General features: G+C 33.1%; 1 protein-coding gene across 2 annotated transcripts in view; it reads left to right on the top strand.

Annotated features, from left to right (window-relative positions):
* Positions 1 to 16,654, top strand: part of LOC106668960 (dopamine D2-like receptor) — a 291,887-nt gene that overhangs the window by 183,485 nt on the left and 91,748 nt on the right. For both annotated transcript variants that reach the window (XM_024228681.1, XM_024228680.1), the window contains exon 3: positions 6,288 to 6,540. In XM_024228681.1, coding sequence (XP_024084449.1) covers positions 6,288 to 6,540 — 253 coding nt within the window. The remainder of the gene's footprint in view (positions 1 to 6,287; positions 6,541 to 16,654) is intronic.

Below are 16,654 nucleotides of genomic sequence, written 5' to 3'. Positions count from 1 at the left end.
AAAATTCGAGAGGTAAGGTTGAGATGGGAGGTTGGTGTCCGAGCGGATCGATATCGCGATAGCTCAAGTGGTAGATCAGCGGGGTATTTAGCCGAAAATCGTGGGTTCGAATCCCGCTCGTGACACTGACTTTTTTATCTCAACCAATACCTTTCATAAAGATTAATTAACTAAAATACAACAATGAAATCAATTTTATTTCATTTTCTGTGTCAATCAATTTCAATTTCATTTTCATTTGAATTTTCTGTGAGTCCTTCTGCAATTCTACTGTAGGACAAATATTAGCCACAACGCAATGACCAACTGATTGAAATTCTTCGAAACAAATTTCATCATATATAAAACTAACTTCAAATATAAATGAGTAATTTGAATGTCCGTATGGTCTGGGTGAAAAACGAATTCAGCATTAAAAAAAAAAGTATAGCTTTCGACCATGTTAAGGTTTTGTAATAATGTTACAGTAAATCTCAATGTTAGAAATGTTGGGACTGTTCAAAGAAATTTGAAACCATTTAATAAAAACTGAATTATGGAAATTTGTTGAAAACTTCTTTATGATGTTGTCGGATAAGGTGAAAACTTGGCTGATAACAATTGTATTGTAGATTATCATTTGAACTTGTGTTTCATCCAGACCGTATCGAGAACTAGATTATTCATTAGTGAAAATTGCACACTATTGTAACCATTTAAACAAAATACTATGAAAAACTACAACATTCTTATCTTTTGTCTATGAGTAACGCATAGAGACCTTTATTTGTATATTTTAATTAATCGAAGAATATTGTGAAGAAAAAAATTAATATTTAAAATAAATAAATGGTTTTATTATAAAATATGCTGTTCTAGCACGTTAATATCGCCACAGATGTTTCACATGTGGCTCAATCCTAGATAATACATTGCTCTCCATTTTTCTGTACACTTCGCATAACCCAGGTTCTAACAACGAGTACTACATAATCGTAGAGAGCCAGGCTATATTGTAAAGTTAAAATAAGCACCCATAAGAAAAATGCACTTTTTCTTAGACTGTAATATATGTAAATCTGAATATTGTGTTTGATAGATTAAGACAAAATTATATTTTTTATTATCGTCACAAATACGTTATAGGATGTCTAAACGCAGGAGTAATTGTACCACATAAAATGCATAATGTATATTATTTTGTAAATAACATTTTTTCATTGATTAATTAGATGATAGATTCATTCATCGTAGAATTCGAGATAGGCTGAAAATTAATTTTTAAAAAAATTAATTAAATTTATTTGATATTTACAACTACAAATATTATATTAAGTAAAAATGTTCATATACTTGAATTTTTCATTTCTCCCAAAAATGACAATTCCGTATTATCACTATCTAATGGGTACATTTTTATATATCGCACACACAAGAAATATCACAATATAACACATCACAAGAAAAGTGACACAACACAACAAATGAAAATTTAACAGAGAGACAAATGGTAGTTTACTTTCTTTGATTTATGTATTAAGTACACGCCATTACGGTTGTTGGCAATAAAAAGTGCCATGATCCATCAATACTGTCTTTCAATTCTCCAACACTTATGTGAAAATACAAACCTTTAAAAATTCAGAAGTATTACCCCTAAAAAATACCACTTTTTTAGTTTTGACACTTTTCTTGCATATATTGGCTCTCAGTAATTTAAGTTAGTTTCCTTGTTCTAACGATAAGGGTGGTCAACGAATGCAATAATTTTTTGTGATAATAACAGGCAAAATTCAAACCTAATAACCGAGCATAAATATCCATGTATTAAGCTTTAGTAAGATTGTTATCCAAATATGCTTTCCTGCTGGAGTCAGGGATAATTAATTATTTAAAATTCAAAATTAATTAATGACATAAAGTTTTTATTTATTATTAAAGATATTATAATTAAAATATTTAAAAAATCGTTGGATCTATAAAAAGACATTATTAAAAAAAAATCTTGCCAATAGGTTGTTACGGCTTTCGACCTATTTCAAGGTCATCATCAGGGCTTATATTAATTTCACGTTACGAAAAGCATATTTGTTCAGTTGGTTTAACAATTGACTTTCATAAAGTGAAAATGTGATTCCGGTACAACATAAAATTCTTCACTAAACAAGAAAAAAACTGACGTAACTCGAAATGTCCCACTTTTCCTGATAAATACTCACACCGATGCTTTAAAGCTCGACTCAGAACTAAGATATGTCATTTTTCGTGAATGGTGAAAGTAAGTTCCCGCCAATACAAAAGTGACCCATGGTGCTGCATAACAGATGAGTCCACCTATAGTCGTTTCTCCTGTAGCATCACATACCCGAATGCTTCACAAAAACTAAATCATCCGGTTTTTATAATTTTTCGACTTGTGTCACTTTTCTTGTGGGTGTGATATACGCTGATTATATCTATGTAAACCAATGTTAAATTAGTAAGAAATGTATTATGTATCTTAAATAATTTAAGATCTTTATTTCCATACCTAAATAACCAAATATTAATTAACATTTAGCAATAATAATTTTGGTTGTCTCGCACTGAGGAAGGCGAAATAAACACCGAAGCTTGGCATAGTGTCAATGTTTAATATTCATTCACCCACATTATCCACCTCCCCGATCCCACTAATTAAAACTTATAAAGTAAAAGGTTGATAAACATTACAATTAAGAAATTAATTATACACTATTTTTTCGAAATGAAAAATTTGTGCCTCAGGTGTGATTCGAACCCATGACCTTCGGCTCAATACGCCGCTGATCCAACCACTTGAGCTACCACTTCGATCGCCCATGCCACAAACTTCTCATTTTGACTTCCCATTTTATTCCAATTGTAAACTAAATTAATTATTTGAGTTTATGTATAATATTTATTCAGAAATCGTGAGATGCGGTCTGGTGTGATGTAGGTTTCACAAAAACATTTTCTTTATCGTGCCAACGTTTCGATCTTTATTGAGATCATCTTCCTGGGATTTACAAACATTGTTTACATTTAACAAATACATGTAGGATGTGGAAAAAAGTGAATTTATACAATTCAAAATATATTTTTTATATTCAATCAAAGTATTTCTACTCACTCAAAGTGTTTGTCTTCTCTGTAATTGTGCCATTCTTGCGTGTCGTGTTGAGAGTGCCAGTGAGATTTTGCTGTTTTATGTTTATATACGTTGAATTTTGAAGGGGTGGGGAAAGAAGTCGGTATAGAAAAGATTATATTTGATGTATAATTAAGAATAACTTGATAACAAATAATAAATTTTACAACATTTAAAAACAACAAAATAAATAATTTTCTTTTTATCATGAAAAGTAAAACTACCTACTTGTTTTTAGCTTAAACCATGGCAATTTTTCATTTAATTATACTGGGCTTTCATTAACACAATTTCTGCACAAAAATTCCACTTGGCGTGTTTACAATCTATGTGTATTCTTATATATTATATTACCTAGCATTATTAATTACACTATTACTATGATAATATTTATTTTCTTGAAGGTAAACCTGGTATTAAGGGATATCATTTATAAATATTCAGAAAACGATATAATGATACGTGCTGTTGTATATTAAAATAAAATCTTCGAATTTTTTTTTTTAATGAATCTTACCTTCTGTCCAAAAATAACCATCTATTAAGGGGGACTTATCTTGCTGGAGTTATGTTCTGAGTTATATTTTAATTAAAAAAATCTTTCCTTGTACTTGAGAAATGGTATAATGTATTCTATAAGAATGACAAGATTCTTTGAATTCCTTTTTTTAAAACAAACAAAAACTTAACATACAAAAGTACATGTGCAATGAGAAAATTTCAGAAAACTATGTACATATGTGCTTGCTATACTATAAACAAAATCCTTTTGAATATTTCATATTAAGTTAATTAAGGAAGATTACTAATTAAAGTTGATGGTTGATAATTGTATTGTTTAATTGTATGTAAGTTGATAATTCTTGCCTCGCTATGCTGATCCTGTGGAGAGAAGAAAACTGGTTTCGAGCTCGAGGAAATGCTATTCTTGAATATTAGTCTCCGATTGTGAAACGAGTCCTCTTTATGATCTTGAGGCCAAGGATGTCTGATTAAGTGCAGATAATCAGCTTCCCCCCCAAAAAAGTCCTGTCTTCACCCGGTACTGTTCATAACCCTCTTTTCCTTCCCCTCTCTGCTTGTTTCTTCCTCACTCCTTCTCTCTTCGGGCCAGCTCCACACTGTATTTGTTATAACGAAAAAGTCATCAATTTGCACTTCTTTTAAAACATTTATAATATTGATCAAATAAAAAAACGGAGATAACATATTTATATAACATATTTTCTTTAAGTCCGGTTTTGGATGAAAAATAAGGAAACTCGAAGTGTATTGAGAACGGGGCTATTGATAAATTTGAAAGGTGTAATATTATCAGGTCAGGTCTAGAAGAACCGTTTTATTCAGCTTGGAGAAGGGGATATGCTGGACACAAATAGATAGCAAATGAAAGCCCAGGGGTTAAAAAGGGTAAACGAGATGAAAAACGAAATATGTATGGGGAAAGTAGACAAAATCGTATTTTCAGGTATTTTTAATTATTGTAAGTTTTTCCTTGTGTAAAACATCGTATTTATTAAATTAATACATTAATTTATGTGCAACCAGTTAAAGAAAAGACTAACAAATCTGTTACGAGTAAACATTTCTTAGTTTTATTTGAAACTGATAAAAGTGTGGTTTTTATTGTCTTAAGGTTAATCTAAATTAAACTATTTAGTAAACCGTTAGTATAAACAATGTTAAACTTAGCCACAGACTAATTGCAATAATAAACTCACTGAAGCCTTAATATTGTTTAACGCTAAAGGTTTTCAAAGAACCGACGGTCAAATTAAAATGAAAAGCCACCCAGAGTAATTTCAGCTCGGCTGGTCATTTAAGCATTCGGGTTCCTGTTGCAACCACGTGTTGCTTCTAGCACGAACTAAAATTTACTACCGATCCCACGAACAAGAAAAACACTTCAAACCTTTAGATTTATAAATAGTAAAGCCTGATTGATTGCGTTATATCATAATAATTTAAACCCGGAAAAATATCAATATATAGACGGGAGATCGTTGGCAATTAGTGAATAACAGAAAATTTAATGGGAGGAATTCTCAGAATTTCTTTCAAAATGGACCGCTATTTCTAAATTATCCATGTAACCGGCAGCGTTATATGAGAATAGGAGATAGAAAACCTACCATAACCATTTTTCGTAGACGTAAGACCAGAATATCGTTGTATCCAGCTGCGAATTCCACTGTATATGCAGCACAATCTGTGTAATGTTATATGTGTAATTTTCAGTCGTTATTTAATATTCATCTGTTTTTATAATAATTAACATTTAAATAAATTGTGATAATTAATCCACCTTAATTTCACATTGATTTTGCAATTTTCACATTAAATATGGATCTATATAAGTATTATTACCTTTACACTCAACTTTAATCTAAGTTGGTCGATGGTAAACGAATTCAGAGATATAAAACAATTGATTTTTAAAATAGTAAATCTAGCTATTCTTGGTAGCTTAAATGACTGTTAGGGGTGAAAAGTAAAATAGTTGTTGTATTATTAATGAGAAACCAGCCCCTTGCTAATCGTGAGAATCCCGTTTGGGCTTTCCATTACCACTTTGGCTGAGAACGTGGAATGTCGGTAGTTTGACGCAAATCAAGATGGATTGGCCAAAAGGGGAGCGAATAACAAATTGGTCCCTTGTAAACTTTCGGACATTGCCACAACAGGGCATCACATAAATTGGCCTACTGATTGAAATTTACCCCGTTCCAAGTCAAGGGTTGAAATCGTCGAATCAAGCAGTTCAAACATCTCTTTGAAACTACTGTCAATATTTTTATATAAATTTTTTTTGGCCCATTTTTCATTCACGTCATCTTATTATTGTATTACAATTAATTAAGGTTTTTTTAGTTGAGATAAAAAAGTCAATGGCACGAGCGGTATTCGAACCCACGATCTTCGGCTTAACCTTAATTAATTGTAACGTATTAATTGGTCAAGCGGACCACGAAATTAGTGAATTTAAGGAATTATTACTCTATGTTGATTTTTCCTAAGTGAACTCCGCTCTTCTCACCCCGGTTAACTTTATTTCGACACCATCTATTCCATTTACCCGATTTTTAGGGCATTTTTTCCTTCGAAACTGGATTTTACGATTGATCGCCTTTTAATTGGCGATTTCATTTTGTTTCAGGTACATTGCCGTCACCCAGCCGATAAAATACGCCAAGCACAAGAATAATCGGAGGGTTTGGCTAACGATAGTACTCGTCTGGGCGATCAGCTGCGCCATAGGCAGCCCGATCGTCATGGGGCTTAACAATACGCCCGATCGAGTGCCTGATCTCTGCCTATTTTACAATTCAGATTTCATCATCTACTCATCGCTGTCATCTTTCTACATACCTTGTATCATCATGGTCTTCCTTTACTATAATATTTTCAAGGTAACATAATAATATCTTAAAATTTACATAGATTCATAAAATGTCCATCTTATTTTTTTTTTCCTTGTGTGGTAACCAATATTACTATCTAAAACAAAATTATACCTACAAAACCTCTTACTACCTAAAAACATGTATTTTAAAATAATTAATTTTTAAGTACAAATAATAGCTGAAACTTATACTATTATTTTATAATTATATAACATTATNTATATATATATATGTTAAGGTAAGATATATCAAATCAATATATAGTCCACTCAGCTTAAATGAACATACTTGTGTGCTTGTGAAATAAACTTAGCTCAATGTTTATTTACCAGCTCGGCAAACTTGTTGAATTGGATTTTCCCCCTCACAAAATAATCCAAGTAAGCGGGACGAAAAGGTTCATAAATTGGGCAATAAAAGAAGATATGCAAAAGGTCTTCCTTTTCGGATAAACGGCAAAGGGAGCAAAACGAATTTCTATCAATCTGGTATATCTGCTTGGAAAATCAACTTAAAGCTATACTTATTTATTGCTAGTACATGTCTGGAAAAAAGATTTTTGATAACCCAAATAGTAGGAAATGTTCCAATAATGATCCTTCTGTCTATTTACTATTATTATCGATTTATTTTAAGCGATCCTTTTCTTTTTTTTTTGTATAAGGTAAGATTAACTAAATTGTGAATTCATTTTCATTACCTAGGCTTTCTATGATTTTTTTAAGTTTGGAGGAGGGGCTGAAATAAGGAATTTAATAATCTTTTCCTCCACCGCGACCTATATGGATCTTTTATGGAACCCCTATAAATTTTAGCCATACCCTTCCTCGGTGCCTTTTCGAGCTCTTTTGGTGTGATAGTTACCTTGAAGTGACTGTACAGTATCCGAGCTTTTGCTTCACCTTCACAAAGGATTTCTGCTAATATCTACGATACTTCCAGACAGTGTCGGCACGTTTTTATCTCTGCTTACCCATCTTTAACTCGTAGATAAGAGGGCAGTGCCCTGTAGAGGATTATAATTTTTTTCAAATCCTGCCTGAAAAAGAGGAATTCCTTCGCCTTCCTTTTTGGGAAATTTATAAATATCTTAGCTTGCCTTAGACCTGGTGGTTTTTACAATTTTTCTTTCTCAAGCCATATTTCTAGGTTCCAATTAAGCATGCACTCCGGCGCACCTAGTTGTAGTTCTGGTCCCAAGGATGAGATGACTGCCTCTGCATCAAAACAGGCGTCTTATCTGTATTCCAATTACACTGGGATTAGGTTTGAGGAAGAGAAATCGAGGGTCAGGAATCTTTTAAAACAAATTCTGGGTAGACTATCTGAGCTCACAGCTTGCAAATTATCCAATCCATGGTCATGCTTTCACCCAACCGAAAAATTGTGATACCTGCCAGATTCAAAAGAAATCGTATGAGGTAATAGAGGTTTTGACTATTTTTTGTATTCCAGTAACGTCTTACATAATAAAAACACTTTTAACCCTGATTTAAGACAACAACGCTAACCCTGACGTTATTAATTATGTAATTATCCTGATCAACATTCCATCTGTAACATCAATAATATTTTAATTTTTTTAGAATTAGGTTTATTGAAATTTTACTTGTATTATTTCGCATTCTGGTTGATATGATGTTTAACCGCGTATTTGTCATTTGAAAATATAAAGTTAGTATTTTTTTATAAAACTCTAGGCTGCTGAACTCCAATTTTAATATAAAGGTACAATCTTTTTTTATTTCTGTGCAATTGTGATTATTTCGGAATTCTTCAACTCTAGATAATGTTTGGTCATCAATGAAAACTATATTATTTTTATGAGACATAAAACAAAACTATTTTTTATTACATTATTATGTATCAATAGATCTAATTGTACGTTGGATATTTAAATTGACGTTTAGATTTATAAAGTTTGGTTTAATTACTTCAGTACATTTATATTTTATATTTGCATTTATTTTACTACAATCACCCGATGGACCAAGGGAAAGTAGCTCCGTTTTATCTACGTCCGTTTATGGAACAAATTTTAAACCTTTATTTAATAAATTGTTCTCTTCTTTATTTAATACCATGATCTTCAGTTTATAACCCTTGGGTAAAATTTAATTGGAGTTGTTTGGTCTTTATGAGTATTTTTAAGTATACCGTACTTTATTTTTTTAAATTTTTTTGTTCATAGTATTTTGTTTTTAATCAATAAAATCCCAACATGCATCAAAATCAAATTTATCCTAATCTACTGAAAACAATTATCAGGCAAATAGATTGCGCGCAAATATTGGCAAAAACATTTTGTATCTCTTTGAGTGTATAATTATTTAATTTATTATTTTATATAGTTTTATGGTATTTAGGTTGTAAGATAGTTGAACAGTTCTTTTTATTTAATTTAACAAGGACGAATTTTGGGGTTAAATTTAATTTCAATTTTTTGGGAATTGACCCCGATGAATTTTTTGATTTTTGATTTGGATTAAAGGTTTGTAAACAAAATTCACGCGATTTGGTGGAATATTTAGCCATGATTTCTCGTACTGGTGCAAGGGAAAATCGAATTTTAGTAACCGGTATGCTAATTGTTCCACCGGTTTTAGTAATTGACGTATGACCGGATTGTTATCCCGTTGGAGTTATATTCGAAATCCATTTTCCAGCTGCTTGCTCCCGAGGATGTGAGCATAAAGGAATTTGGCATGATTCCCGCACCGGCGGCGGTTAATGTTATTGCTCCGTCGTGACAATAACTGCAAAGAGAAGCATCACCAGGCCATTTCAACTAAATTGGGGCGTGCTAATGAAGTTTCTTGATTTATAGAAACCCGCTCTTTTGCTAATTCGACAAATTGCATTTCTACTCAGAATCTAAGTGGGGCCTTGCGTGAATTTGTTATGCGCAGAAGAAAAAAAATATATGAAAAACGATCTGTTCTCTTTCAGCCGGGATCTTAAATAGGCTCTTTTGTCGGGGAGCATTGTCCTTCATTTCCTCAGTTGTAAATTCGTTATCATCCCCCACCGAGACCGTGCTCGAGTTGTATTCAACCCAGCGGATGTGTTTACATTTCATCGTGAATTTTTGATGCCGGCCTCACGAGAAATAATTATGAAGTCACGGCGCGACAGTGTTAGAAAGGAATTGGAAAATTCACCGATTTTATACTGATAAATAGAACAACTGGGAATTGAAAATCTAAATTGCTCATTGTTGGATTATGAAACAGCACTTATGGCAACAGCAATGCTGTTTCTAAACATAAACCAACGAAAATAAGTTGAACAACGGAATAAAAAGTTATATATTAATCAAATGTTAGGGTAGAATAATTATCTCCCAAATGTTTTTCTTGATAAAGTAACTTAGTTTAACTGTAATAAATTTATTTCAATTATAATTAGCGTGCTTTAGAAGAGATTTCATACAAATGGAATAAAATATAGTTATTTATTTTTAACTCGATTCACATAAAATTCCACTTTGTCTCCAATTCAGATTCCATCCCTATCAATCCTCCCCTTGACCCCACAATGTTTCGGATTGGTTGATACCATTTCTTCGGTCAAACATACAAACATCATTGCCTGGGTGCATGCCTGGATGTGATTAGATGTGATGTCCTGGCAGTTATGGTTTTTCTAAAAACGCTTTCTACGTTTACCTAGAATCCTGTTTCAGTTTGCATTTGCCGCTTTTAAGAAACTAGATCAATTCAAGCTGGCATGGTTCAGGAGGAAAATTCCTAGACCCATTTATACTACTGACTTACCGAACCTCCTCAAAGAACACCTTAGTATAAAAAGTGCACTAAGTTAGGATCAACGTACATAGTGTACAACTTCACGGTAAAAAATCAACCTCTTTTACTGGTGTACATCAACAACAATATGGTACATACTTCCACGTAAATTACTCGGAACTATACCTAGAAGCAAACTATTGAAAATCAAGTTATTCTTTATCAACTTAAATACGTCCTATGGACCACTTATTACTTAATTCTGGAATGATATAACGAATACTCAGACTAATAAGCGTTTCACATGGGATCATTGTTAGTCCCCTTCCTCTGTACTATTTATGCTGCTTTCTTTCCTCTGAAACCTAATAATACCATTGCTTTTCACACGGAATAAACTGAAATTTTGCTTTTTAACCGAACGTGCAACCTTGAATTTATCAAGGATTCATGCAAACCGTGGAGTGTAAGACTGAAAAAAATGAATGTACACAGAAGCATTAGAAAAAATATTGCACTTAGCTGTACACTATTAATAAAGAACTACCAATCATGTGAGATTCTTGAGGATTCATTGACAGTATACTGACGTGGTATCCATAAGAGTCGAAAACTACGAACATTTCAAGATTATACCGTTACCATACAAGATATCGCTGAGACAACTTTGGTCATGAGTGGAATGTTCAGTTTCTTAGCCATGGAATATCAAGTGCTTCAAATCGTTTTTTTTTTTTTTTTTAATGTGGTCAGACAAATTGTCAAACCTCTTTACTATCCATAACGACTTTACTACCCCCTACTGATTTGACCCCGCTTCCTACAGTTCTATATCAACTTCTTGATAAATTTTTCATTAGGTTTCGTGGTCCGCTTGACCAAATAAATTCTTTTCAATTTATTAAGGTTTTGGTTGAGATAAAAAAGTCAGTGTCACAAGCGGGATTCGAACCCACGACCTTCGGCTAAATAGGCCGCTGCTGTACCACTTGAGCAGTCGTGACTTCGAACCACTCGGACACTAACTTCCCATTTCGACCCCACCTTTCGTATTTTCACTCCTTTTTGCCATTTATCAAATGTCGTTTAATCTATTTGATTCTCGGCGACAAATGAAATGGTCACGGAGAGCTTTAGTGGAGTATACTTCATTTTGCTTATTACATTTTATTAGGTTTCGTAGGAACGAAGAAAAATGCACTCAGTGTACTTTTACGCTGAAAAAGCAGTCTTGCCCTCCATTGTACATCTACAACAAAGAGATTTCCACTCAAGTCAAATACCTGGGACTATATCTCGACAGCAGACTAACGTGGAATCCCCACACAAGACTTAAAAAACAGTAAATTAATACAAGACTTGGACTACTACGAAGACTTTTAAGACGGAAATCGACTTTGACAATTAAGACAAAACTAACACTATACAAGACTTTACTAAGACCAATAATGACATACGGAGTAGAACTGTGGGGCACTGACAAGCCTTCCAATATCCAGCGCATCCAGTCCTTCCAATCGAAAGTCCTTAGACAAATTGTCAAAGCACTTTATTATGTCATTAACCTCACTATCCACAAAGACCTCAACATTCCTTTTGTTAACGAACTAATACAGTCCAGATTCCCAACCTTCCATACCAACCTTTCGGACCATCCTAACTATAGTGCTCGAGCCGTATCCACTCATTCCCATCCTGACACCCCACCACGTCACCTCAACTGACGATGGCCTCGGGACCTCCTTGACACCTAGTCATACTCAATGAGTGCCAGCAATGGCTGGCTCCTCAAAGCATGTATTCTACCGGTGCAGTGCTGGCATTAGTGCTAGTGTTGCGCTGTGTGAGTTATCATTCATGTGTACATATTTGTATAGTATACAATTCTGTACAGATAACAAATAAAGTTTTCGTGGTCCGCTTGGCCAAATAAATTATTTTCAATTTATTAAGGTTTTCGTTGAGACAAAACTGTCAGTAAAAAGAATTATGACATTTAAAAAATGACGAAAATGAGAGGAAATTCCAAAGGTGTGGTTAAGATGGGAAGTTAGTGTCCGAGTGGATTGAGGTCACGATAGCTCAAGTGGTAGAGCAGCGGCGTATTTAGCCGAAGGTCGTGGATTCGAATCCCGCTTGTGACATTGACTTTTTTATCTCAACCAAAACTCTTGATAAACACAACACTACAGCCTTAGCCAACTCAACAAATTTTTGTTCCGATAACCCGCCATATCGCCATAAACGACGATTTCCTGCGTCCTCTTTGTCCCTTAATTTCTCGTATTGAATGAAGCTTTGGCTGGTTTCTCAAAACGTGTGTCTTCCGGGTGCAGTGGAATGTGTCAGCGTTTTGACTGTAAAAACCTATCACATATATTTTAATACGTATTATTTGGTTATACATGAATTATTGAAGAACATAAATCTACGAATCATAAAACACATAATTCGTCTTTTGCGTCGAACGTGAGAATTACAGCTGGAAACAGCCTTTTCTATTATTAGACTTTAATCGATTTTATCTATTTCTAAAGTAAGTTATTCAGAAGAAATTATATTCAGAATACGAAAATCAATCGTCATTAGTACGATTTTGTAATTCGGGTCGGGTCATGAACCAAAAGGTCAACTACAATATTCAAGTGCCAAACTATATCGTATTGTTGCCCTTTGAGGTGAGAGAATTGTTCGCGATGTTGAATAATGTTGGGCACAGGGAGTTAATGAATTATCAACAACAGTTATATTGATACGGTAATCAACTATTCGGTTACCATTCGTTAAACCTTTAAACTAGCGTCACTTGTTGTTTTCAGCGAATACAAGTGTTCATTGTGATTTTAAGTACCAATAAACCAATAAAATAAAGAGAATGAGTAAACCAGATAACACCGCTGTGACCCAGGCTTCTTTGATTGCTATTGCCATGGAAACACAGTGACGTTCATAATTTAAGCCTAACACACGGTTCATGTATCTATTCTGCAAAGCAATCTAAATACATACCAAATAATAAATTTTCATAATAATGAATTAAGGCTAAAATGTGACAAATAATTAAAATGATAATCGTAGTAATAATATCGACATTATTTCGTAACCCTCTCCGGCTTATTTTTTTTCATCTTTTTCATCTCGATGAAGAAATTAGATAAATAGAATAGTTAATATGGTCTATTATGGCCGCAAAAGATATATGGATTATTTGGTAACATAGTTGAAAATTCACCAAGGTGACAGATGAATTAAATGACTGGTGAATTAAATTATAATAAACTATTTTTTGTTATAGAACATGTTATTTACACATGAGCTTGGTAAAGAAAATAAATAACATGTAACTTTCTATAAAAAACAAATCTAATGTAAAAAAAATGTATTGGGTTTTTACGCTTACTTAAAGCTTTAATTTGGTTAGCTCATTTTCTCATGTTTATCAATAATACAAACATTTTTGTATTTTACACACCTGTAAGCAGTGTATACAAGGTGTCAACGTATACCGTCCAATTTGCTCAAAAAGCACTGAACTTAAAAAAAAATGATATATACTATATATTTTTTTGGCAGGAGCCATACTTTCGAGCATTGGAGTAATTACAGTTTCTTTTAATTTCTAAAAATAGGGTAAAATTCACTTTTTTTTCAAATATCATTACCAAAATAAGTTCAATTGGTTTGTACACAACATAAACTGAGCTGAAATTTGCATTTTTTTAAAGAAATTTTTGCAGATGGCCTTTCTTTAATTGTCCTTGTGTACCTCATGCCTGGTATATTTTTTCATCAAGTTTTAGATCCTTTTTTGGATAGATATTTTTTGTGGCAATAGGCTAAACCAAAATATAGTTCGCAATTGGAGAAGGAAAAAACAGTTAATATGATATTATGCAGATATGCCTAAATGATTTTTTTTATAGGTTTAAACATGAATGGTTCAGTATGCATGAGTTTCGCTGATCAATAATATCTTAATATGCATGCTCCGCGTTATTTGTATATAAAATTATTTATATAAACAACTGAAATGTACTTATTTTGTGCTGTAAAATTATATGGAGCAACCGAGAAAAATTTCGTTGGATCTGTTTAATGAATCGATGTAGGTGTCATAGACGAAGTCGTTTCTCCAGAATGGGCCGAGTTGTTAGTTTTTCTTTTGTTCTTGTTTTACCCATTCTGCCGTCTCAACGATACGTTGATTGCCAAATTTAATGAAGAGATGAGAGCTTTTAGCCTTGGTAAGGTTTTCTCAGTAGGCAATTCGCCACCACATGGAGGCTGTATTAAGGACGAAACAATACCGCCCCATCAACTACATTCTGTCCTCCGAGCAACTTAATCCTCAGTCTTAATTCAAAAAGGGGACCTTTTGAAATTGTTTGCTTTTCTTCCAAACCATATGAGGGCAGCAATAAGATACAACTAAGGTAAACCACTCCAGCTTCTCTTTGCCCCTCCAGTCATTGTAAGGACAAAATTCCATAAACGAACGGCAACCCCCGCGCAAAGATGTACTTAGTTTCAGCGTAAATTAGAAAACGATAAAAGTTACTATTTCGTATTAAATCGAGATTAACTGACGAAAAATATACAGTTTGTCATAACAAACCTTTTAATGTCGTATGGCTGACCAAATTATGAAAAATTTATATTTTATAAAGTTTTAGAAAGGTATTTTTATGATAATAACCAATGTGTTTAATTTAAAGTCTAACAAAAAAAAACTGTTTTCCTTTTATATTTTTAAAATTGTGGATTAGTGACGACACTGAATGCCTGATTTTTTATAACAGCATTATCTTTCCCCAAATCGATTTTCTCATAAGATACTCAAGGACAGGTAATACAACGAATTGATCCAACTGCTTTTCGTTCAGAGATCAAAGCGTTTTTTTTTCTTTGCTTTTATCGTGGACTAACCCATGTCAACCCCAATTTGTTAGAGAGTTGCTTAACCGTATCACATATTCATCCTTGCTCCTTTCCTTATTCAAAATTCTGACGATTGCAGTAGATACGTCTTTTAATCTTGATTTATCCAATGAAAGAATCCAGCATTTATGTCAGCAGATACTGCATCACCGTACAAAAGGTCTTCATCTGATTTCAGGTGATTTTTTTTATTTATTTAATATTATTTTGACATTTGGACGTGGTGGCACAACGATTAAGGCCCTCATCATTGTAAGGTAAAGGTCCCTTTTCTTTACTCACATGCTTGCAAATTGTTGTTTTTTTTCCTCAAAAACATCGACACCCCGGGGGTTGATACGACCGCTGCTATTGCGAACCCCCATTAAAATTAATTATACGTTTAAGCTAAAGTCTTGGTTTAGATGAAAAATCAAGTGCCACGAGCAGGATTCAACCAACACCATAGATTAAAAGTATAAGTAATTAAAATAATTAATACGTCAATTATATACTAAATACATATATGTATAATTAATTGATTGAAAAATTAAGCTAGTTTTTGTAATTGTTATAATTTCGACGAGATTCTTAAGACATTAATCCCAATCTGTAAGCCCAGCAGGTTTAAAACAATGGTTATGAAACATAGTAACATAAAAATGGAGAAACCCCTGGACACCAAAGAATAAGCCTGCTCAACTGCAGGTCAAGAAGAGCGTGAAATGACCAGGTTAGCGATTGTCAAAGAATACCTCAAGAGCAGAAAGAAGGAGAAAGATATTGTTTACGATATGCAATGATAAAACGACAGTCTTTGCATACTTTCTATTGTAAAAGGTGTGACGCAGATAAACAACATTGTAAAATCCGACTTTATAAAATGGGAATGTAACCATATGACCAATGTAGATTATTTCTTTAAAAAAAAATAAATAAATAAATAAAAAAAACCGGAGTTTCGTTCTCATAAAATTGTCTTTGGAAAGCTCGGAAAATGCTCTCGTAGGTACCTAGGAAACCGATTCTGCGAAAAAATATACCAAAAAAATAGATACCAACCCCTGAGAATAGATTTGTATTTATTAAAGAAACGAAAATCTTCTGAAAATCTGATGGACAGAAATTCAATGAAGAAAGGAGCGAAAATAGAAAAAAGAATAGGTGTGTTAGACGCTCTTAAAAACTGATTATTCGGAAATCGTGAGATGCGGTCTGGTGTGACGAGTTTTCAGAAAAACATTTTCTCTGTAGTGCCAACGTTTCGATCCTTATTGAGATCATCTTCCGGGGCTGGGATTTACATTGTTTAATTTTAACAACATAAACAACAATTAATAAAAACATAAATTCACTTTTTCCACATCCTACATGCATTTGTTAAATTTAAACAATGTTTCTAAAACCTACGTCACACCAGACCGCACTTCACGATTTCCGAATATTCTAGACTAACG

The sequence above is a fragment of the Cimex lectularius genome, unplaced genomic scaffold, assembly GCF_000648675.2.
Source record: "Cimex lectularius strain Harlan isolate CLEC.00 unplaced genomic scaffold, Clec_2.1 scaffold148, whole genome shotgun sequence".
In the NCBI taxonomy this organism is placed as follows: Eukaryota; Metazoa; Arthropoda; class Insecta; order Hemiptera; family Cimicidae; genus Cimex; species Cimex lectularius.
The sequence above is the reverse complement of the archived record's forward strand: the minus strand, read 5'-3'. Positions and strand labels throughout refer to the sequence as shown.